The following is a 24,893-nucleotide window of genomic DNA, read 5'->3' on the forward strand; positions in this document are numbered from 1 at the left end:
AGCTGAAACCTGATTGGCTGTTAAACTCCTCCTCCCTGCTCTCACGTCGGCCGGCGGACTGTTGACCTGAGGCTTCTTCATGATGAGCTGCAGGGTCGACGACACTTGACTGGACTGAAAACACCAGAACAGGTACGCTCCCCCCCCCCGTGTGTGTGTGTGTGTGTGTGTGTGTGTGTGTGTGTGTGTGTGTGTGTGTGTGTGTGTGTGTATTACAGCTGACACCTTCAAGTTAAACGTTAAGACTTAATATCTCACAAAGGTGAAGGTTACGCAGCAGTTATGTGTAAAGTCTCTGAGAATGAATGTTCTCACAATATGTTGCTCAACCTGTTTCTGTGTTTTTACTGTTTATATTCATTGTACTTCAGTACAAGTTCACACTTGTATTTCCATTTCATGCACGTTTATACTTCTCCACCACATCTCAGAGGGAAATACTGTAATTTTACTGCACTACATTTGTCTGACAGCTTTAGTTACTTTACAAATTGCAATTTTTCATATCCTTCCTGTTCCTATATATGTATATATATATATAAATATAAATATATATACATATACATATGTGTGTGTTTTTTTCATTTTTTCAAATGTATTATGTTTGTGATTTCGAGAACTTTGTGGAGCCATTTTGATTTTTAATAATATATCTGGGTCAGATGATCAGTGTCCTGTGTCATATTCTGTACCTTTTTTTTCTTTATATAGTATAGTACGTATGTAGTATTATGTTTTTTTAAAGTTACTTACCTGTGTGTGTATATATATACATACATAGTATATATTTTATGTTGGCCGTTTGCAGATCTTGAATCTAAAGTGATCTGTTTAGTTTTTTCCAGGCTGACATGTCGTCCATCCCAGACCTGATCAAGAAGAAGAGAGATGGCGGAGTGCTGAGTGACGAAGAGATCCAAACTTTCGTCCAGGCTGTGACAAACAAAACCATCCAAGAATGCCAGACAGGTACAACTGTTTCACTCTGACAGACAAACAAACAAACAAACAAACAAACACTTCCTGACGCCAGTCTGTCACCTCTCTCTCTGTTTAGGGGCCATGCTGATGGCTATCTGGCAGAAGGGGATGGCCAACGCGGAGATTGAGACCCTGACCAGGGAGATGATGTCATCGGGGGATGTGATGTCATGGCCAGAGGAGTGGGCGGGGCTGGTGGTTGACAAACACTCGACAGGAGGGGTGGGGGATAAAGTCAGTCTGGTGTTAGCGCCCGCGCTAGCCGCCTGTGGCTGTAAGGTAAACAAGCCTACACACAGACGTCACACACAGTCACGGTCATGTACTCTATGATGTCATCAGCCCAGGTGTGTGTTTGTCAGGTGCCTATGATCAGTGGGCGGGGCTTGGCTCACACAGGAGGAACGCTGGATAAACTGGAATCAATTCCAGGATTCGACATCAACCAATCAGCAGCACAGGTGCAGCAAACAGCTGGTTTATAAACTGACAGCCGGTTGGTCCACACTGAAATGTCTACACTAATTCATAGAATGTGCTGACTGTGCAGATCCTGGAGATCCTGGGCTCAGTGGGCTGTTGCATTGTGGGTCAGACGGAGATGTTGGTCCCTGCGGATCGAGTCCTGTACGCCCTGCGGGACGCCACCAGCACCGTGGACAGCTTACCACTGATTACTGGTACTGGACTGGTACCACTAACAGGACGCCTACAGCAGCTGAGTTACATCTGAATTTCAACGTGTTTGTTTCGTTGTTTCAGGTTCTATCATCTCAAAGAAAGGAGCCGAGTCTCTGTCTGCTCTGGTCCTGGATGTCAAGTTTGGACGAGCTGCTCTGTATAAAGACCTGGAGGGTGCTAAAGAACTAGCACAGTTATTAGTGAGTACATTACAAATATTAATCCTATTAAGATTTTATTAATTTACTGTAGTAAAGTTGGCTAGCACAGTTTGTTTATCGAAGATAACATAAAGATGTTTATTTTCTTGATTAAATCATAAGTCTGGTGACGTTCTACATTTGTCTTTTGTCAACAAATCCAACAGTGAATGTATGAAAGTGTTGTGTTCTTAGGATTCATCCGCCGCTGAAAATAGTCCCCAACAAATGTTGTATTTGCTCCTGTTTGTTTGATAAAAACTACAGCCAGCAGCTGTTTTTTTTTAAACATGAAACTATATATTTGTGAGGTGTTTTTAAAGATTGACGTCTTCAGTAGGAACCAATGGGCTGAGAGCTGAGAGCCACAGACAGGAAGTGAGACAGGAAAATAGAAAAACAGCAGGCAAAGGACGAAGAAAACCAGCAAAGATTCACCTTTGAGAACCTCATAGAAGAATCAATTCCTAAGACACATTTTCTGTTGATCAATGAATCATTTAATTTAGTTTATGTCAAGGAAAAACTTACTGACAAAAACATGCTTTAAATCTCACACTGAGGCGTCTAAAAGAAAACCTTTAACATGATGATGATGATGATGATGATGGTGTCTTATTTTAGGTGGACGTAGGAAACAGACTGGGCATTCGTACGGGGGCGGTGCTCAGCTGTATGGACGGTACGATTGGTCGATGTGTGGGCAACAGTCTGGAGGTGATGGAGTCTCTGGAGACGCTGAAGGGGAGGGGACCCGACGACCTGATGGAGCTGGTCACAACTCTGGGTAACGACGTTACCTTGTACCCTGAAGTGCTCCTTAAAGTCGCGGCTTACGTTATAAGACATTTGGTGATATGAGTTATATTGAAAGAAGATATATGTTAGTATATATATATATATATATATATATATATATGTATATATATATATATATATATATACTAACATATATTTTTACCAGCTGAAGTATCCAGTAAATTACAGGATAGTTTAACATCAGACTTGTAGTTATTGAATAATAATCATAATAAAAGCAAATTCACTTGTTGTGACGGGAAAATCATAGTCGCATAAAAATTCACTGTGACAAAAAAATAGTTATTAAATTATTAAACAGTTGTCGCATAAATATTATGTTGTTTTTGTTCCGATTGTAAAGAAAAATAGACTTTATTTATTTGTTTCTGTAGGCGGCGTGCTGCTGGTGATGACTGGTTTGGTGTCTGACCTATCAGAAGGCAGAAAGCAGCTTTCTGATGCTGTGATTGGTGGAGCCGCTCTGTCCAAGTTCCAGGCCATGATGGAGGCTCAGGGCGTGGCCAATGAGGTGGCTCGGTCGCTGTGCTCCGCCCACACAGATTACTACAGCATCCTGAGGAAATCTGAACATCTGATCGAACTGAAGGCTCCTGCAGATGGTAAATAAATAACAAAAAACACAGAAATATACAAAAGTGTCAGGAGAAAAAACAATGTTCTTCCTTCCAGGCAGATTTGGTTTCAGTTGATTTACATTAAAATCACATTTCAGAGGTTTCAAATGGCTGCAGACAGATAATCCATCTGTCAACATATCATCACATCAGATGGTTAGTTAGTTCATTAGCAATAATATTGTATATTTATTTAAATATACAGTATATTCATTTGCTTGTACTTACTTACCTATCTATATACTTACGAACTTACATACTTCTTTACTTACTAATGTACTCACTTAAACGTTTTAATATCTACCAACAATATTTTTACTTACTTACATATTTATGTATTTACTAACATATATCTTTACATACTTAAGTACTTACTCACATTTTTACGCACTTAAGTACTTCAGTAAATAAGTACTAAAGTAAATAATAAGTAAGTTCAATACTATATATACATTATATTAATTATTATATCAAATGTCATACCGACACATATTATCATATATTTGAATTTTTACATTTTATATATATATATATTATTTAGATTGTTAACATTGATCAACGTGACTGATAATCAATCAGTGGAGCACTAATTGAAGTCAGAGCCCGTCTCTCTCCGTGTCCTCCTGCAGGTGAAGTCCTGGACGTCGATGGTTTAGTTTTAGCTGAAGTTCTTCATAAATTGGGGGCGGGACGATCGAAGGCCGGAGAACCTGTCAATCACAGCGTGGGGGCGGAGCTACTGGTGTCGCTGGGTCAGAGGGTCAAGAAAGGTGAGAGGTCGATGACGACGACGAAGACGATGATGATGATGATGATGATGATGATGATGTTTGAGTCGTGTGTTTTGTGGATTTCCAGGCGTCTCCTGGCTGCAGCTCCACTATGAGGATCCGGCTCCGACTCCAGACCAGATCCACCGACTGCAGAACGCTTTGACTCTGAGGACACATGAAGACTCACAAACACAACAAACACAGACTTTAGTGAAAGAACTGCTGCTGCCTTGTTTTAAAAACACGTTTTAATACTTTTATTTATGAGCACAAACAACAACAGATTAGTGAGGAGCATCATGTGAGTGACCCTTCGCTAAGCCCCGCCCCCTTAGTTACTGTTGCTAACCTGTCAATCTTTCCATCCTCAGAGTAACAGAAGTAGACAAAAAGTACAAAAGTAATAGCATTGAAATAAAGTTAAATATGACAAATAAATGGAGTAATGTGAAGTAAAAAGTACAATATTTCCCTCTGAGATGTGGTGGAGTAGAAGTATTAACATAGCAGAAAATGGAAATACTCAAGTAAAGTACAAGTACTTCAGTACAATACGTTACTTTGCACCACAGCTGCTGCTAACAGACTGTCGCTGAGAGCTTTGAGCTGGAGGAGAAGTGAGACATCACACTGATACTTCTGTCGCACGACGAGCGGAAGTCAGTGGACAAACAACAAAGTTCTGAACTGAACTGAACTGATTAGTTTAGTTGGATGAAGTTGTTCTGTATTTTTCTTATTGTCAATAAATGTCATGAACAGACTCAAACCGACTGACGTGTCTCTCAATACGTTCTGACTTCCTGTGAAGCCAAAAGGGTTCTTCCTCTGGGAAGCAGGAATGTTCCGTCAGTAAATGATGAATAATAATAATAATAATATGTTGTGTATTTACTCTCAAAATGTTCCTGTCAGTGTTTCTGTTCTCTCTGATGTTTCTGCTGTAGATGTTTCAGCTCGAGCTCATGTGAACTACTTTCATCTACAGCGACGCATCATATTCTATAAATATATATATATAATAATACATTTATTCCCAAAAAGGTGAATGAGGTGAAGTACCTTCATGTGGGGAAATATTAACACATTAATAAAAGGTGTTTTTTTGGGTTATATTTTAACATTAAGCCTGTTAGAATTTAATTATCTCGACATCAGAAACCTGATTGGTCAAAAAGGACCAATTAAAACAGATGTTTAGGTTTGATAAACAGTGAAGTAAATATACTCAAGTACATATAGTACTTAGGTACAAATTTGAGGTACTTTATACTTCTCCACTACATCTCAGAAGTAAATATTGTACTTTTTACTTCACTAGTTATCTGATAACATTAGTTACTTTACAGATTCAGATTATTAATTCTAAATATAATCCATGTATTAATGACGATGTATTATTAGATTGAACTACCCAGCAGTACATAAAGTCATTAAAGTGATGAACACATGAACGCATCAATAATCATAATCCAATAATATAATAGATATTATTCTGCATAATAAACTTTTACTAGTACTTTGCGTACATTTTGATGCTAATACTTTTGTACTTTTACTTAAGTAAAGTTTTGAATGTAGGATTTTTACTTGTAACAGTATTTCTACACTGTGGTATTACTACTTTTACTACACGTAAAAGATCATAAACAAACACACAGGATTTTGTCGAAAAATGAGAAATGAAACTTTATTAAACAAACTCTCAAACAGACAAAAACTGACTCAAAGCATAAAAAAGTTCAAATCTAACAAGTTGAGCGATTCACTTCTTTATTTATAAAAAACAGAAAAACGTTGCGCAGGCGTCTGTTAGTGGAAGACGGTTCACAGAGTTTAACATCAGTCAGCTCAGCTGATCAGGTAACTCAGTAAACCTGCGTCTGTAAACAGGCTCCTGTAACACGCGGCCGCGTCATGCCGCCACCTGTTGCCATGGAGACAGGAAGCGAAGGGTCGGAGGTCAGTGGACGACAGAGTTGAGCGGCTCGGCTCTGATGTTTCCTAAATCCAGAGTCGAGTCCGTCTCCTCGTCGATCTCCCCGATCACGGCCCTGAAATCAATTAATGATATTAATTAAATATCCACAAGAAAGCCGCGACTGACGACTGTTTTCATTACTGATTAAGTTGCTGATTACTTTCTAAATCAGAATCAGAATCAAACTGTCAAGTAACACACATTACGAACATAAAGTGTCCAGTAGGGGGTGTAACGCAGGGGGGACAGGGGCGGTGTACGTTAATATAATTATATATAAATATAAATTATTCTTAATATTAGTGTTGATACATGTGCTGATAACATTTTATTTTCTTGACAGTGTTTCATCTTCTGTCATGATATTGTTGTCTCATATGTTCAATATGGATAAATACATTAATATTACAAACAGGTCAAAGGTCACTCACACGTTGTCTCCTCTGACGATGTAGAGTCCCAGCACCACCTGCTCCACCCCCTGACTGGAGCTGAACACCCGCTCATGACTCTCATCCAGGATCAAGTTGATGGTCTGATCGAAGCCCTTCAGAGTGCCCTGAACACACACACATTAACACACATGCAGGGCAGTCTAACGTGTCCCAAATTACAAAGCTACTGGGAAAGTGTCTGGTATGAAATGCAGAAGCTGGTCTTGAACTGGATCCAGTATCTCCCCTCCTGCCACTTTAACTGGAGCTTTTATATGAAGTATAAGAGCTGCTGAGGTCCTCGTCTACGTTGAGCTCAACAGTGTGATGTTTTAAATGGCTGTTATCCTTTTCTGTTTCTTCTGTTATAAAAGAACTTCTCTCTCATGTTTGTGTTCATTCTAATGAGAAACCACAACAGAAAGAGAAGTTTTAAAACCACTGACGCGTTCAGGGAACCATGTTGATGCGAAACACTCCAGATGTATTTACAGTGACGTGAAACTGGGGGAGCCAGAATCAACATCAACACTATCATGCATTATTTTTTACAGCTTATTAACTAATTAATTCACTGACTACTCATTCCAGTTCAAAGACACACATGTAGTTCAAGATGTATTTAAACTCACCACAATCATCCTGCCGTCTGAAGTGACGATGGCCACAGTACCTGAAGCAGAGTTAAAGGAACAACACACTTTTCTGGACAAAACAACATTATTAACTCAAACTAAAACAACCCACTGCACTCCTCAACAGAGGAGCTACACCGCTGCGCGTTCATAAACACATATCCCTCCTAGCTGGGACGCTAAGCTAACGAGTGTTTATTCATTCATTCGACAGGCAGTTAGCATGTTAGCCAGCTAGCGGCATCGGCAGGATACGGTTAATGTAGCTCTCCAGGGCGGTCGACATGCTTCCTGCCGGGCTCCGCGTTTATTTATCCAGCAGAGATATCGCCTGATGTTTCCACCGGTTAGCTGGTGGTGAAACAGCGCAGAAAGGTGACGGAGAAACAGCAGCAGGTGCTAACAACGACAACACAACGGAGAACAGGCCGAACTAATCCAGCAGCGACTCACCGAGCAGGCCGGAGAGAAGAACGCCGAGCGGGAACGTCACATCCGGGTTACCTTTTCCGGAGATTGAATTCAGTTAAATATATTTTAGAAAAACCAAAGGGGTCGTTTAACAACACTCACCGCGGGTTTAAAGGTATTTCCAGAACCCCCAAAGACTCCTTTACCCACCAGGACGAAACGATATTCGTCTGCAGTACTTTAAAAATGATTTTTAACCTTTTTTTGAGGGAAATGCTGTTTTTACTCCATTTAATAATTTAAGTTACTAGTAACTACCGATTCAGATTAATAATACTAAATATAATCAACAACTGAACTATGATGTATTAGAGATTAAGATAAAACGTTATTGATCCCGGGGGGAAATCCACAAGCTAGTATTTATACATTGCGATATTTTTATATCATGGTATATTACATTTTTATATTTTCTGTAAATTTAATTGAGATATCATGTATTGGCTAAAATAACCACATGGAAAAAAACCTTCAGTGTTGCAAAAAACATTTAATTCCAAATAAAAATAAAAAGCCTTTAATAAATATAATTCGTTGGTATATTTTTATCATGTATTAGCCCATTTTAGCTTATCACAGATTTACCTGCATATATATTTCAGCCGATAATAACAAAGATGAATTGGTCATTGTTGACTCACACTGTTAAATATTCTAATCAATATTATTTAATTTTCATAATATGGACTTGCCCACACTACACTACTTTGTTTAATATTTATTGCAGCTGAGTATAATTTATTACACTGTAGTTCCACATTTCTATAGGCAATTTGGCCTTTCTCAAGTCAAAGTGTATAGTTGTTGTTTTTGTGTTGTTTATAGTTCTTGATACTAATTTAACAGTAACGTTTACTTAGTTATAAAAATAATATATTTACTGTTAATATCTGTCTTGCAACAGTAAAATGTCCTTCTGAATATCAAGAATGATGAAGTTGGGTGTTAATTTTAAAAACAAACATGGAGTCCAGTCCTCCCAGCAGGTCTTCATCTTTATTGTTGCTCAGTAGTCGTCCATACAAAGGGGGGTGGAGGAGAGCAGTGGAGCCCGACAGGACAAACACCAGGAACGTCATGCTACCAAAGTATTAAATTTGTACAAAAATACTTTACAACATCCCTGTTCCTTTAAAGAAAAATACAGTTTGGTTGGTTGGTGAAGCTACATGGAAACTAATCTGACCCACTATTTCAAATGGCAGTGCAATGCATGTGTGTGTGTTTGTATGAGTGTGTATGTGTGTGCGTGTGTGTGTGTGTGTGTGTGTGTGTGTGTGTGTGTGGGTGGACATCTTGCTGAGGTGAATCACTAGAGTGCAAATCCCTGCAATGTTATACACTCTCACACACAAACACGCGCACGCACACACACACACATACAAGCACACACTCTCAGCACACGCACACATACAGTTAATACATGCGCACAAACACAGTGTGTATGGCTTTAGATCTCACTTATCAAACCCTCCTGAAGCCACGCCCCTCAGCTCTGTGGCGTTTTCCCATTGGTGGAAGTTTGTCTCAGCTCTGCGCTAAATTGCTAACAGCGCCAATCACCTGGCAAAGTTCTGTTTGTAGTTACCACTACCAACAGGATTTTGAGTGTTTCTGTAATGTTAGCCATAATATGGTGAATGCTAACCATGTGCTAACTGAATACTAGCTGTGATAGCCCTGTGCTAGCCGTGTGCTAACTGAAAACTAGTATAAGCCACTAGGTACCTGTGAGCTAAACTGAATATTAACTCTTTACTAGGTGTTAGTCCTTTGTTAGCCTTATTCTAGGTCTATGGTAACCACATACTAGCCATGTGAGCCCGTGCTAACTAGATATTAGCTGTTTACAATGTTTTAGCCATGTCCCAGGTCTGTGCTAACCACATACTAGCCATGTAAGCCCTGTGTTAACTGTGTGCTAACCTTATATTAGCTTTTTTTTTACCTGTGTTAGCTTTGTTCTAATGTGCACTAAGCACATACCAGTTATGTTAGCCCCATGCTAAACAACTACTAGCAATGTTTACCAGATGCTAGCCCTGTGCTAGCTGTGTGCCATCCAAATATTGGCTATGTTTACCATGTGTTAGCCCTGTGTTAGCTTTGTTCTAGATGTGTGCTAACCATATACTACTTAGGTTAGCCAGGTGTTAGCTCTGTCCTAGCCATGTACTCACACACAGCCAGATGTTAGCCTTGTGCTAGGTGTGTGCTAACCAACACCAACTGGTTGTGTTAACCATGTATTGGTCATGTGCTAACGTCAAGGTATGTTGGCTAGATGGTAGCCTTGTGTTAGCTGTGTATAAGCTGTGTTAGACGTGCAAACCGAACACTTTCTGTTTACCAAATGGTAAACCGTTTTTCTAGATAGTAACCATAGCTAGCATTAGCCTTGTGCGGTGTGTGTTAACCCTATGGTAGCCACATGTTAGACTTACGCTAGCCCTGTGCTCAGTGTCTGCTGGCCAAATACTAATCTGTGCTTCAGATTCAAAACATCACAGTTAACAAAGTTTAGGACGGAGTCAAACAGCCAATCACAACTATCCACACAGTCACAGCCAATCACAGCTCTCTGATCCAAAGCACAGGAACTTAAGCAGAGAGCTATTGGTTATAAACTCAGGGAAGGTTTCTACTGGTGGTTGGTGCTGAGGGAGGGTTCTGATTGGCCAGTTTAAATAGTGAGTTCAGACTGAGGTGAGAGCAGGAAGATGTTGACATCGCTCCAAAATAAACATACACACACACACACACACACACGCGCGCGCACGCACACACACACACTTACACACACACTTACGCACACACGGGTATTTACTGTCACAGGTTTCCTGTTTTATCAGGATTTTTTTCTCGTGTAACATCGTTGTTTTCGTGGTTATGTGGTGAAGGTTCTCGGGACTGGATGGTTTCGATGTGAACAGCGACGGGACGGAACCGTTTTTTAATCTATTTTACATCTTTTCAGGTTCAGTCGTCATGGAAACAAACAAACAGAGAAAACTGACAACAGTCAATCAAAAAACACACCGATCGATTAGCATAATAGATCACTGTTACTTGGGGAGGGGGGCTGGGGGGGTGAGGGCAGACAGGGTGGGGTCATGCTTGGCTTCTTCCTGGGAGCTGATTGGTCGGTTTGTGTGTCGAGGAAAACCAATCACAAACAGGCAGGGAAGGTTATTTTTTTTCTGATTGGTTCCAGCCAATCAGCTGAATCTCCCAGAATTGCCGTCTGTCTGTGTCTGTCATCCTGGCTGCCTATTCGTCGAGGGAGGAAGTGGGGGCGGGGCAAAGCCAAGACGGGGAATTGAGGTGGGAGGAGCTTTACTGGCCTTGTGTTTAACACACACACATAACATACAAACACACACACAGACACGCACACATACATACACACAGTGCGGCCAGTCCAACAGGTGTAAACAGTAGAAAAAGATTCGTATTGAACTGCTCAGTGTCATCGCCATCATCGTCATCATCATTATTGTCAACATGATTATTATTTCTCTTCCAGTCTGCAGCTCGTTCATGGCACAGAACTAAAATCTTAACAGTAAATCCTCTGTCTTTCTGTCCATTTCATTAGGGATGCTCCGACCAGCTGATAGTTATTGGAAATGACTCGATTTTTGTCTTTAAATTGACTGATATTAAAAAACCCTCACACTGTGTTTACATGGCTGCCTGTTTGACACCACTCGGGCCAGGTGGATTAAAATTTGTGGTTACTGATGCCAAAAACAACACTTTATAGATACTTTACTTTGAGAAACATAAACATGATTTTCTACCAAATTCCAGTCTAAAACCGGCAAATTTAGTCGAGAAAACAATTTCACCACAAAGTGCATTTTATTAGCCGTTGTGGAACTTTTGATCCTATCTCATGATCTTCATTATGAAGTCCATGCAGCTGCATCGTATTGTGGTCTTATGGATCCCATCCCTCTAGATTCTTATCCTAACCTAAACTACACCAAATCCTCACCTAACCTCAACCATGGCTGACCTTGAACTTAAACTATTATTTACTAGTATATTAGTACACTTTTCAACGATATACTTACACTTTACCATCTCAAGACTTGCACTTAACCATACCCATCTTTAGTCTTATGCCTAAAACCCAACATTCTGGGCCAATAAAGGTACTTCTACCCATAACCCTGGTGGGATCCATACCCCTTTTCCTTCTTGCTGCACAGCTTCTTACACAATTTTGCGACCATGAATCAAGTGTGGGGCAGAGTTAAAGCAACAGTTTGCTTCAAAGTGCTTGTCAGATTGTCGGACAGTGTCTGAAACGTACTCTTCAACACCTTTCCGACATCAAGTGCAACCATTTGGAACAGTTAATGTTTCAAGCCCCAGACTTCACTGTCGAAATGGACTGGAGTGATGAACTGGAACTCTGAAGCTCCTCCGTGATCATTCAGATGAGGAGTTGTCTATTGTAACTTTTGAAGCAAGTAGCAGCATAATGTACTAATATTTTGGGCCAGTCATTCCAACTTCAGAATATCAAGGTTAAGACTTTAACATAAATCCAAGTGGTGGGTTTTAAAAGGGTTTCTTATTCAAGAGGCTCTCTTTAAAATGTGTAAAAACAGAAACCAGTCAGTAATCAGTACTGGTTTTGGATGATTCCAATGACATCAGCCCTAGAAAGCCTGATCGGAGCATCCCTAGTCTCCTTGGCAACCTCCATCAGCAGGTTCTGGATTCTGGAGTCCCATCAGTCTTTGTGCTGCTGTGGTTCTTGGCCAGTACAACCAGAAGCCATGGTTATGGTTCTAATAAGACCAGATGGCCCAGGAGCCACAGTTCTGGACTCATAGAAGCAGTGGTCATGGCTCTGGTTTAGTACCCATGATTCTGTGACCACTAAGACCATGAACAAGAACCATGTCTTGCACCAGTAAGACCACTGGCTGTGGCTCAGGCTCAGGTTGGACCAGTGAATGGTTCTCTCACCACTAAGACCAGAACTCATGTGTCTTGGACCAGTAAGACCATTAGCTGTGGCTTCAGTAGGGCCATGGTTCTGTAGCCACTAAGACCAGAGCCTATGTGTCTTGGCCCAGTAAGACAACTGGCTATGGCTCTGGCTTTAGTGGATTCAGTAGCCATGATTCTCAAACCACTAAGACCAGAACCCACATGTCTTGAACCACTGGCTGTGGCTCTGGATTCAGTAGGACCAGTAGCCCAAGCTCTAAGCTTGTAGAACCAGTAGCCATTAATCCAGTAAAACCACTCGCTGTGGCTCTGGCTTCAGTAGAATCAGTAGCCATGGCTCTGGGCTAGTAGAACCAGTAGCCATTAATCTTGGACCAGTTAGACTAGTAGCTCCAGTGGTTCCAGGAGGATCAGTAGTCAAAGTTCTGGTTCCAGTGACACCAGTAGGACCAGTATGCAGAACTGGTTCAGGTGAAAGGGTGAGGAGTTGCTCCGGTCCATCAGTGTGCTTTCAGGCTGCTTTAGCAGTTCAAAGGTCAAACTTTAGTGATCAAGGGTCAGAGTTTATCCAGAAGGTGTGTAGCACCATGGGAGGTCCACTCTGAACCAGCTGGATGGGTCTAAACCAGTTTAATTAGACTTTGTTGAATTGTTCTCCTCGTTGACCTCTCAAGTCCAATCTGGTTAGAACCGGTTTAATCCAGTTTCATCCAGTTTTTGTCTGCTATAAGGATTTATTATTCACCTGCCCCACCCCAAATGCCGCCCCAAGCCCGTCTCCCGGTTTGCTCCACTTGATCGGACCACCGTCCTCTCCCTGACCAATGGACAGCTCCGACGGTCCCAGCTCGCTGCCGATTGGCTGAGGGGAGTGGCTGCTGTTGTTGGTTCCGTCAGTGTGATTGGCCAGCAGGGAGGAGGAGGTGGGGTTTCGACTGATGACGAGCTCCAGATGGTTTGGAGACTCGGCGATCAGCGGAACGACGAGGCAGCAGTCAAAGTCCCTGGTCCGCACATGGTTAATCTGGAAGACATAAAACGTATATGTTTAATGTGGGAGGAGGCCAACATCCTCTATTGGTGAGAGATTTAAGGAGTGTGCCCATGAGGAGTGTTTGTCAGGGGCTAGTGTCTTTTTTATTAGCCACGCTCGCGCGTGACTCAAAAGATACCAGATGGTCAGTTGGTCCACCACTTTGGTTTAAAACATTATACCTGCTTAACATTACCATGGTAGCATTATCACTGTGAGCATTTTAGCATGCTGATGTTAGCATTTACCTCATAGCCTCACAGAGGTACTAGCGTGGCTGTAGATACTTGTGTTTTTGTACCTGTAGTATTCGGTCATAGGCTCGAAGGCCGCCCTGCTCTGCTGGGCCTCCTGGTCGGATGTTGCTAACATAGACGCCGCGGTCCAACAAACCGTCAGAAACACTGAAACCAAAATCCTCCAGATCTGAGGCCTTCTCTAGAGTCAGCTGCAAACACAAACACACACTCTGTTAGGATCACAACAAGTAGATTAATGTCAAGTCACTTTGAAGTGCAGGGTCAGCGTCACCTTGTGGAGTTCCACAGGGTTCTGGTTTAGGATCTCATTGACTTCCTGCCTCATCTTCCTCATGGCAAAGGCTCGGCGCTGGGGGTCAGAAGGCAAGGTGTTGGACCGAGCTGTCACCTGAGGAATCATTTCAAAGATACAAACGCTCACTTTTAAGATACGAAATAATATACAACACAGGTATAGTCAAGTGTAACAGTCACTTGTTAGGTTAGGTAACAGTCAAAGTGGTTGGTCAGAGGTCAGAGGTCAGTGGTCAGAGGTCGGAGGTCAGCCCTGGTTACCTGTGGTCTGGAGTTGCTGCGTTCCTGGAAGCTCGCCTGGCGGCCCAGTGTGCTGCGCAGTGGCGTGGGGTCATGGTTCAGACTGAGGCTGGAGCCTGACATGATGGTTGCCTGGAGAAAGGCAGTTAGAAACATCCAATCACAGACAGCCAGACAAAAACAGCCAGTTGGATGCATCAAAAACATGGAGGTCAAAAGCATCCTGGGAGTCCGACCTTTGACCTCAGCTGCCATGATCACACCAGGACAGGAAAAGTTTCTACTAATAGATTCTATTGTTTCTTCTTCTGATGGGATTTACTGCTGTTCTACTGAGATCTACTCTCTCTCTATTCGTCTACTCTGACTCTCCTGTTAAAGGCTACATCTATTGAGAGAATCTACTCACACTCAGAATCTACTGCTGTTTAATGGCAGGATCTACTAATCTTAGTTACTTCTACTGGTAGGCTCTACTGACTGGTTCCAGTGTTTTCTAATAACAGAATCTACTGACATGATCGACCAATGTACTGTCAGGATCTACTGACCTGATGTATTGTTGTATCTACTGACTGAGGATATACTGACTAGATCGAATGTTGTTTCTACTGTTGTTTTGATTCAGAAGTCTCTGCTTCTGGTTCTATTGACAGAGTCTCTAACTCAATCTACTGTGGTTTGAATTTCTTTTGACAGATTTTGTGAAAGAATCTACTCGTTTTGACAGAAAGGATCTTGGAAAATGTAGCGAGGATCTTTTACTGTTTCTACTAGCAGATTTACTGACACGATCTAATGTTAAGAGCTAGTCTTGGTTTGTTGACAGGACTTGCTGTTATATCAACTGATGGGATCTACTGACCTGATGTACTCTTCCTAATGAGGGGATCAACTGACAGAATCTACTCTTGTTTCTACTGAGATGACCTGTTCCGATGGACAGTGTATAGCTTTTACCAAAGTCTTCTCACATCACTCAACACTTCTCAGCCAATCAGAATCAAGGACTCATCAGACGCATGCATGACTTGACAGATCTGCTTCATGACTGGCAAAACAAACTACCCATCAGGCCTTGCACAAGCTCTCCCAGCATGCCTTGCTCAAACTGCCATGCCCGGTGCAACATGACATCTGCCACGTGATTGGTCGAAAGCTGGGTGATGTCACTAAAATATCACAAATGACGTCATCATGGTCTGTAGCTTGCTGCTGGGGTGCGGTTAGAGTCACATTCAAAAACAGCTAACATGTCTGATGTTTCACAACGCTAAAAGTCCAGTTACAGAGAGGAGAGAGAGGACAGGAGGAGAGTTAGTGGTGGAGAGGAAGGAGGATACCAGAGTGAGGAGGTGCGTTTCCTTCCCAGACTCCTGGAAGAGAAGGAGTCATTTCTCTTTTCAGCTTAATTACTCCATTTAAAGGCGGCATTTCCAACAAACATGTAGTTCTTTCAGCAGGAGAAGAATGTACACTTTTAATACTAGTACCACTAAACTACTACTACTACGTTTAATAATAGTAACTTTAACAGTACTACTCACCTCCAGCTCTCTGAGGATGCCGCTCTGGCCGCAGGTCTCCAGATCCTCCAGAGCCTGAGACCAGAAGTTCTCCTCCTGGTCCGGTTCTGTCCCATCATGCCCCACAGTGAACCTAGGGGAAAGGTCAAAGGTCAGCCAATCATAGAGAAGAACATCCTGATGGAACCACACACAGAGAGGAGGGCTGGTGACGAACAGGTCATGCTGGTGAGAGTTGTGTTTTTTCCGACAGGTGAGGGACATGTGAGGCAGGGGTCAAAGGTCACCAGGTGAGGTCAGAGGGGTGACAGAGGACTGTGTGGGGGTTAAAGGTCAAAGGTCAGTGTGGTACCTGCTGTCTGTGATTAGACCGCTGGGAAGATTACAGGCTCTGCAGACAGAGACACACTGCTGTTACTGCTGTTAGCTCGCTGCTAGCAACTCCCAATGATTTGAATAAGGAACGCTAACACGCTAACGTTGGGAGAAATTAGAATTCCAAGAAATCAAACACATTTATGATAACTATTTTTTGTTATCTGTGTAAGTGCTGCTACTATCAGGAGTGCTGCACTGTTTAAAGTGGCAGCCTGTTCAGGAGCTCTCGCTCACCGTTTTCTCCTCTTTACTTTGTTATTTTCTTTAGTGACGGTCTTTATTGTTTTTATTTATTATATCTTGATTTTTCTTACTTATGTCTTTGGCTATTGCACTTTCTTGTGTGCTGCTGTAACAATGCAAATTTCCCCACAGAGGGACTTATAAAGGATTATTTTATCTTATCTTAAATATGGTATTTTAACTATTTCAGGACAGTATCGCTGCAAAGCTGGGCAGGAATAGTTTAATTTTCCAAGAGTACTCTCTCCACAATAATGAACCTGTTGTTTTCCAAGTATTACTGCTTACATCCTTCCATGTTTCTGGTGATAAAGATCATTTTAGCTTCTGCTGAATGCTTTGATTTCCTGACTACAAGATTCCTCTTCCACAATCTCATAAATCTGATCTAGTGTTTGTTTTGTATTAACTCTGTTAGATGTTCTTGTTATATAAGCTATTAGTGGCTGTATCTCCTTTCATTTAGTCCTATTTCTTTTGCAATGTAACTTCTCATTTGTAAATAATTATAAAAGTGTGATTTTGGAAACTAATTCTCAAATGTATGTATTAGTGTATCTGAAAGTGCCTGTCCATTGCAGTCTCTCTGCATTATTTGATTTTGTAACTGTTACTCAGCCGTTATTGTATTCTTCAGTTTTTATGTCTTTAGTTGTTATTTTAACAGATAATTTGAGATATTATCTCTCACCCTCCAAGTGGTGGGCGGTCCCAGTCGTCATCACTCAGACCCAGATCTGACAGCGGATTGGCTCTCTGGCGAGTGGAGGACGATGATTGGCTGTTGGTTGTCTTGGCGTTGCGCCACTCGTGGAAACTGTATGGAGATGACTGAAATGGTGGAGCTACACAGAGACAGACACGCACAGAAATATTGTATTACTACAGTCTTTAGTAGCAGACTTCTTGACTTAAAACTCAAAGGTAAAGATCAAAAGGTCAGAGGTCAAAGGTCAGTTTCCTACCTGGGGTGGTAAAGCTGCTGTCCATGTTGGATCCGTCCCAGGACTCCACAGCGCTGTCGACAGACGGCAGCGTGCTGAACGCTCTCTGGCTTGACAGAGGCGCGACCATGACAACAGGCTCCTCCTCCCCGTCCTGGTTCTCCTGACCAAGCCCCGCCCCCGGCACCAGGCCTGGACCAATCACACAAGACTTTGGGCTCGACACTAAAGAGAGATAAAACATTTTTAATACTTAGCAAACCAAACCTGTGTTTGTCATCTCAGTGAAGAATGTCCCATGATACTGAAGAAAACCTAAAAACGTGTGTGTGTGTGTCATATATGTGTGTGTTCGTACGTTCTCCCTGCTTCTTGATCTTCAGGGTGACCGTCTCTCCTGCTTGTTGCAGCAGACTGATGGCTTCACTCAGAGGTTTCCCCTTCAGGCTGCTGCTGTTGATCGCCAGAATACGATCTCCTACATGGATCGCACCGGTCCTACAGTACACAACAACACACACACACACACACACACACACACACACACAGCCAGGGTTAGAGCATCCTGCAGAACCTCATGACAAAATTACACCTGACGACATCATGATGAAAACAATAAAACATAATATAAAACAGTCTCTCAGAGTATTAAGTAAAATTGCAACAGTAATATAGTATTTGTTTCTGATCCATTAAAAATAGAAATATATTTACATAAAATGCAAATAAAAAGTTAATACAAAATTTCAATTGAGACAAATTAAACAAATATGATAACATTTATAAAAAAAAAATCAAGTCAAATACAAAATACAAGTAAATAAACTAATGATAAAAATATTGAATAAAATTATATTATTTATTATCAGCAGCAGAGGGCGACATTCTCCACCTGTCATTCACTCCTGATGAACCACACTGCTAATATTTCTATTTCTTTTTGCTATTATATATTATTCATTTCAGTGTAAAATAAAATCTTGTTGTTGTTTTAAATGTTTTTATTTGAATATTTCTGTATTATATTCAATTTGTACAACAATACAATATAAATAAATGGTGATAACATATTCAACATTATACATGTAATTATAAGATAAAATATGATATATAATATAAGTGAGTGAAATGAAAGACAAATAAATACTGAAATGGTTGGGAACAAAATATATTCATCATTCATCATTTTGGCTGAATAACTTTGTTTTATATCACTCCCTCTTTAAAAGGAGACACTTTAAGGTTGTGTGTGTGTGTGTGTGTGTGTGTGTACCTCTCAGCCAGCCCTCCCTTGCTCAGTGACGAGATGATGATGGGGTCGAAGGGCTCCTCGGTCCCTGAGATGGTGATTCCCAGCGGGCCTCCGTACCTCTGCAGCTCCACCGTGTAGATGATGCTGCCTGACACTTCCTGTTCATCTGAAACGTTCAATAAAGATTCATTCAACACCAGGTGAATGCTGGGTAACTGTGAGCACACGGCATGATGGGACAGACGCTGATCCGGAGGAGGAATCCCAAAATAAGTATTAATAAAGGCTTAATAAAAGGACTGTGGGACGTTGATAATAAAAAAGGATCCTTGATTAGTTTCTAGACGTCCTTGAAAAACCTCTACAGGTCCTTGAGGAGGTCCTTGGTATGCCTGATGCTCAAAGCTTCACTGAGAGGGGGGTCTGAAAGGTCCTTGAATACATTCAGGGGTTTGATTAGTGTCTCTTACATAAGATGAAATGCAACTATTCACATCAGGTTTTTTATTTTCAAAAGAAAGAAAAGGTGCAGATCGTCTTCATGTGAAGCTAATAAAAGACTGTAGGAGGCTGGAGACCTGGTGTAGTACAAGTACACAGTTTATTTACTGATGATTTAGCTTTTCTTAGCTGTTTAACACAAACTCCCACGAGACAAAGGAGGAGTCCCTGGAGGTTAATCTGCACTGATGGAGGTAAAATAATCTCTAATGACGGGTTCAGACTCCATGATGTCAGATTATTATAGAGTCATGAATTCTTTCTGTGACTCGGCCGAGAGACACGACAGACTACGTGTTGGTGCACCTTTGTGATGTCACCGGGAAGGAGGTGCTTGGGACCGACTTCCAGGAACAAGAATGTAAACAAACATGGCGTCTGAGGCGGTGTGTTACATACTGGCTGTCTTGTGTTGGGAAAAGCCTAAAAAGAAAATACGTCATGGAAATTGTTGTACTCTGCGAGAGAAGGAAAAAAAACAAAACGTCTGGACGCTTCGGGCGCCATGTTTGTTTACTTTCTTGCTCCTGGAAGTCGGTCCCTAGCACCTCCTTCCTGATGGCATCACGCAGGTCGTGACAGACGGCTATGATTGGTCCTGGACAGACGTGTCATGTCTCCAGCCACAGAAAGAATCTATAACTCTGATGTAATGTGAAACAGTGACCAAGACTTCATACCCGAGTTGTCTTCGTCTTTTCGGATCTTCAGTTTGACGAGCTCCTCACACTGCTGCAGGATCTGAACTGCTTCCTCCATGGAGCAGTTCTCCACCCGGATGTTATCGATGGCCAGCAGCTTGTCTCCCAGCTCCAACGTTCCCGTCCTGACACGAAACATGAAGACAGAAACGTTATTTAACAGTTTGATGGTTCACTGTAACGTCCCCTCACTGTACAGCAGACAGATGCTACCTGCCGATTAGCCAACAGAAGCTTTAACGCACATGTTCTGCTTCACACTCCAAAACACATGACCTACAAAACACAACACACACACACACACACACACACACACACACACACACACACACACACACCGGACTGTTAGCCTGATTAACAGCTGACCGAGCTTCAACGCAGCTGACACTCGACTGTTTGTTTGAGTTTATTCTAACATCAGAAACTGTGTGTGTGTGTGTGTGTATGTGTGTGTGTGAGGGAGAGAGTGTGTGTGTGTGTGTGTGTGTGAGGGAGAGAGTGTGTGTGTGTATGTGTGTGTGTGTGTGTGTGTGTGTGTGTGTGTGTGTGTGTGTGTGTGCGTGTGTGAGGGAGAGAGTGTGTGTGTGTACCTGTGTGCGACGCTGCCCTTCTTAATGTCAGAGATGATCAGAGGATCACCTGGTTTCCTGTTGGACGGAGCTGCAGACAGACAGACAGAAAGACAGTCAGTCAGTCAGAGAGCCAGTCAGACAGACAGTCAGTCAGCCAGACAGTCAGAGAGTCAGACAGACAGACAGTCAGTCAGAGAGCCAGTCAGACAGACAGACAGTCAGTCAGTCAGTCAGAGAGTCAGACAGACAGACAGTCAGTCAGACAGACAGACAGACAGAAAGACAGTCAGACAGTCAGTCAGTCAGTCAGAGAGTCAGAGAGTCAGAAAGACAGTCAGTCAGTCAGTCAGACAGACAGAAAGACAGACAGACAGACAGACAGTCAGAGAGCCAGTCAGACAGACAGTCAGTCAGTCAGTCAGAGAGCCAGACAGACAGACAGACAGTCAGTCAGAGAGTCAGACAGACAGTCAGTCAGCCAGACAGTCAGATGATTTCACACAGAAGGAAAAGCTCAAACAGAAAACTGAATAATTTAGTTTGTTTACTTCGCTGCTACTACAGATAGTGATTAAATGTTAAAAAGAGGAATTAAATCAAAGCGGATGATGTAATACTGAACTGACGAATGTGTCTCACAGCATGAGGAGGTCCAGAGCTGAATATAATAAAATCATGAATTTAAAATAAAACGTTCATCTCCCAGATGTGTGCACAACATGGAAGACCGAGTTCATAACATCATTTACATGTTTGAAAATGCATCATTTCTGTCAAATGTGAACCAAAATACAATTATTTTGGTGAATTTGTAATGATTTTATAATGTATTAACATATATTCATTAATGGAAACTCTGTCTTAACATCCACTTGAATCCTTTGAAGCCTTCAGATGAGACTCATCCTCTCCTGTTGTTTACTCACAGCTGATGGTGATTCCCAGCTCCACTCCTGGTTTCTTTGGGAGCTTCACGTGAAACGTTCCTGAACTGGGGATGACCGACTCTGAGAGACACAGACGGAAAGTTTAAAGTGAAACAAAAAAGTTTCTCTTCTCAAAGTTTGAAACATTCGGTAGTTAAACATTTAAATGATGAGAGTATTTCACATGTGCTGAAGAAACAATATACTAAAATACTAATACCAGTGGTGGAATGTATCTAAGTACATTCACTCAAGTACTGCACATAAGTGTACATTTTAGGTACTTGTACTTTACTTGGCTCTTTCTACTTCTACTCCACGACATCTCAGAGGGTAATATTGTACTTTTCACTTCACCACATTTATCAGACAGATTTTTACACACAAAACATATAAAGAGTTTATAAAATATGATGTTTGTTATAAATTAAACTCCCCAACAGTTTATACAAGTACAGCTGAAACGATTAGTCGATTAATTGATAAGTTGATTGACAGAAAATGAATTGGCAACTATTTTGTTTGAGTCATTTTTCATGTAAAAACATTTGATGGTTCCATCTTCTCAGATGTGAAGATTTTCCACTTTTCCTTTGAATTATTTCAATAATTTTAATGTGTTTTTAATAATGTTGAGGTTTGGACCTGACTGACTAATATGGCGTTGTTTTGTTTGAAGTACATTTACTTTGTTTTGGTTTGTTTTGCCTGAGTGTAGCATTGGTCCACCTGATGTCACTCGATTTAAGAGTTGTTTCTTCTGTATTTGCCGTTTAATATATCTCTATTTTGGTGGCATTTTTCTGTTACTGTTTTCGATTAATGTAGTTATATCAAAGCTTTGATTGGCTCGGTTGTTTTTCCATCAATGAGCACAAGACCAGTTCAAATCAGCGATAAGAGCAGCATCCAGAGTGTACAGTCTGATGTCAGCTGTATCCTGTGATTAGCATCAGTGATATCTCACAACTCATTCACTGCGTCTGTGAGTCATTCATGACAACATGTTGGGTTGTTTTGTTCAGCTCAGGCGTATGTTGTTATTTATACCAGCCGGAGGACGTTACATTGACAAAGAGTCTGACAAATGACAGTGAGACAGCAGAGAAGCAGACTTAAACACAGACTGACAGTCAAACAGCCAAAACAGGACAACGTAGACTCCAGACTGCTCTCACAGAGTCCCCATACCTTAAATCATTGAATTTTAGGGTGAAGTCTTGGTTTAGGGTTAGGGTACGTCTCCAGGAGATCAATGTAAGTCAGTGTGTGTGTGTGTGTGTGTGTGTGTGTGTGTGTGTGTACCAGCCACGTCGAACTCAATCTCCAGTGTGAGCTGAGCGGTGATGGACGAGTCTCTGAGCAGCTGATTGGTTTCTTCCAGAGTCGAGTCTTCAGTAGGAACTCCGTTTATGGACAAAATCCTGTCACCGATCTGCAGGATACCACACCTACACACACACACACACACACACACACACAATGTAAATATATTTACTTGTTGTTGTTAGATGTAGATGTTATATACAGTAAATTAAGGGTATTATTATCATTATTGTCATTATCTTTAGTAGTAATACTCGTTGTAGCACTAGTTTTAGTATCATTATGTATCCTAACCTCTCAGCCGGGCTGTCAGGGTCGATGTAAGCGATGAGCGGCGGCGAGGAGAGCGTTTCCGTGGCGAAGACTCCACCCTGCAGCTGCAGGCCGAACCCCATGATGCCGTCGCCGATCAACGCCACCTCTGTGGTTTCCGTGTGAACGACCTGACCGGCGAGACCCACAGTGCTGGACGCAAGAGACACTGTCAGAGACGCAGACACAGAGTTAAAACCAGGACCTTATATTTTGTTGTTTTTACTTGTTCGTCGCACGTTGGATTGAATTTGACTTCTGTTTTTCTTCTTTATTGTTTTAACACAACATTTCATCACAATCCGTCCAACAGTCTGGACCAAAGTGATGGACCGACTGACATTAACATCCATTTAAAACATCAACAGTGATCTCAGAGCTGCAGTCAGAGGTCAGGGGTCAGGGGTCAGAGGTCAGACTCACAAGAACTCTTGAAGTCCTTCTTCTTGGCCTTCCTCCTCATCAGCGTGCCCCGTGGACTCGTGGGATACATGTTCCTGGGCAGGGTGCTCATGTTGAGGGACGAGAGACTATAGGCTGACATGGAGCCAGGAGAGAACGAGTGGCTGAGGGCTGCAGGGAGAGAGGGAGAGAAGATGAGTGGAGGTCTCTCTCTCAAAACAAAAATCATCACATTTCAGGAGGAGAGAGAGAGAGAGAGAGAGAGGCGGACGTACGAGGGTTGTTTGTATGGCGGTTGTGCGATCTGGCACCTGATTGGTCGGGATGGTACGTGTTGTAGTGGTAGGGGGGGAGGATGGGGGCGGAGCCTCCGGTTTCCCAAGGGAGGGGTCGGGGACTACGCTGCACCTTGACTACACACACACATACACACACAGAGGAGGGTGTTTAGGTTAAGACAGGAGGAAAGGTCAGAGGTCAGAGGTCAGGGAGCTGCCTGTATCACAGCTTTATAAAAGATTACATCTTACTTATGTAATCTTTTATATCTACAGTTTGTCATCTTTTTTTTTTAGTCATTTATTTGTATGTGAGGAAACTGTGTTGTGATGCATTCAGGGCCGGTCGGCTGACTGGAGCTGCAGCCTCGGGGCGTCACATGTGCAGCCTTTCTTTCTGTTGAAATGTGGACGGGACAGATTGCTGCCCTTATGTTTGTGGAGGAACAGACTTAATGTGTCACTGAACTACTCGGTTCTCTCTAGTTTGGGTCATATTGGATGGAAGGGGGCCCACAAAAAAGTGTATAAAGTGTGTAAAGTGTGTGTGTTTATACCGTGCTGCGGTGCGTTCAGGGCCGGTCTGGCCTGGTGTTGTGGCAGGATCTCCATACGGACGGTCTGACAGGATACAGAGAGCAGCTGAGTGGCTTCAGCCAGAGAGCAAAACTCCATCGATTTCCCATCAACAGACAGAATGTGATCTCCTGCATGAAGAGCACCACACCTACACACACACACACACACACACACACACACACACACACACACACACACACACACACACACACACACACCATCAGTGAAAGGTTTAAAAAAGTTTTACATTTTGAAAACTGTTTTCAGGTCGGTACAGATACTCAGAGGTCAGGTACCTGTCTGCTATGCTGGCTGGTTTGACCTTGTCGATGATGATGACCTGCTTGTTGCAGAACATGGAGGTGGACAAAGCCACGCCCAGACTGGAGCCCGTCGCCTTCGCAACCTCCACCAGCAGCGGCCCCGACGCCGTAGCAACAGAATCTGACACGGACAATACAAGACTTCAGATGGGGTTCCACAGGGTTCTGTTCTTGCTCCTGTTTTATCTCTACATGCCGTTCCACCAGGTCATATTACTCACATTAATAACATTTCCAGTC

General features: G+C 42.2%; 3 protein-coding genes across 3 annotated transcripts in view; 1 reads left to right on the forward strand and 2 right to left on the reverse strand.

Annotated features, from left to right (window-relative positions):
- Nucleotides 1-56: 56 nt before the first annotated feature.
- On the forward strand, nt 57-4,824 carry tymp (thymidine phosphorylase). The gene is made up of 10 exons (XM_070929149.1): nt 57-132; nt 836-969; nt 1,058-1,260; nt 1,344-1,442; nt 1,532-1,661; nt 1,744-1,862; nt 2,487-2,649; nt 3,056-3,283; nt 3,928-4,068; nt 4,157-4,824. Exons 2-10 carry the CDS (start codon nt 852-854, stop codon nt 4,321-4,323), a joined length of 1,368 nt encoding a protein of 455 aa, XP_070785250.1. The 5' UTR covers nt 57-132; nt 836-851; the 3' UTR covers nt 4,324-4,824.
- A 957-nt stretch (nt 4,825-5,781) lies between these two features.
- Nucleotides 5,782-7,557, reverse strand: lsm8 (LSM8 homolog, U6 small nuclear RNA associated). The gene is made up of 4 exons (XM_070929096.1): nt 7,377-7,557; nt 7,119-7,159; nt 6,484-6,611; nt 5,782-6,125 (listed from the first exon to the last, which is right to left on the reverse strand). Exons 1-4 carry the CDS (start codon nt 7,405-7,407, stop codon nt 6,035-6,037), a joined length of 291 nt encoding a protein of 96 aa, XP_070785197.1. The 5' UTR covers nt 7,408-7,557; the 3' UTR covers nt 5,782-6,034.
- Nucleotides 7,558-13,187: 5,630 nt separating this feature from the next.
- The window catches only part of grip1 (glutamate receptor interacting protein 1), a 30,459-nt gene continuing 18,753 nt past the window's right edge, over nt 13,188-24,893 (reverse strand). The window contains exons 8-26 of the mRNA XM_070928767.1: nt 24,627-24,774; nt 24,309-24,478; nt 23,749-23,886; nt 23,495-23,644; nt 23,054-23,240; nt 22,739-22,884; nt 21,434-21,514; nt 20,526-20,595; nt 19,915-20,060; nt 18,755-18,899; nt 17,840-17,979; nt 17,503-17,706; nt 17,229-17,382; nt 16,269-16,307; nt 15,938-16,049; nt 14,412-14,522; nt 14,128-14,244; nt 13,898-14,044; nt 13,188-13,587 (exon numbers count right to left, since the gene is read on the reverse strand). Coding sequence (XP_070784868.1) covers nt 13,288-13,587; nt 13,898-14,044; nt 14,128-14,244; nt 14,412-14,522; nt 15,938-16,049; nt 16,269-16,307; nt 17,229-17,382; nt 17,503-17,706; nt 17,840-17,979; nt 18,755-18,899; nt 19,915-20,060; nt 20,526-20,595; nt 21,434-21,514; nt 22,739-22,884; nt 23,054-23,240; nt 23,495-23,644; nt 23,749-23,886; nt 24,309-24,478; nt 24,627-24,774 — 2,705 coding nt within the window. The 3' untranslated portion in view covers nt 13,188-13,287. The remainder of the gene's footprint in view (nt 13,588-13,897; nt 14,045-14,127; nt 14,245-14,411; nt 14,523-15,937; nt 16,050-16,268; nt 16,308-17,228; nt 17,383-17,502; nt 17,707-17,839; nt 17,980-18,754; nt 18,900-19,914; nt 20,061-20,525; nt 20,596-21,433; nt 21,515-22,738; nt 22,885-23,053; nt 23,241-23,494; nt 23,645-23,748; nt 23,887-24,308; nt 24,479-24,626; nt 24,775-24,893) is intronic.

The sequence above is a fragment of the Enoplosus armatus genome, chromosome 22 (genome assembly GCF_043641665.1).
Source record: "Enoplosus armatus isolate fEnoArm2 chromosome 22, fEnoArm2.hap1, whole genome shotgun sequence".
In the NCBI taxonomy this organism is placed as follows: Eukaryota; Metazoa; Chordata; class Actinopteri; order Centrarchiformes; family Enoplosidae; genus Enoplosus; species Enoplosus armatus.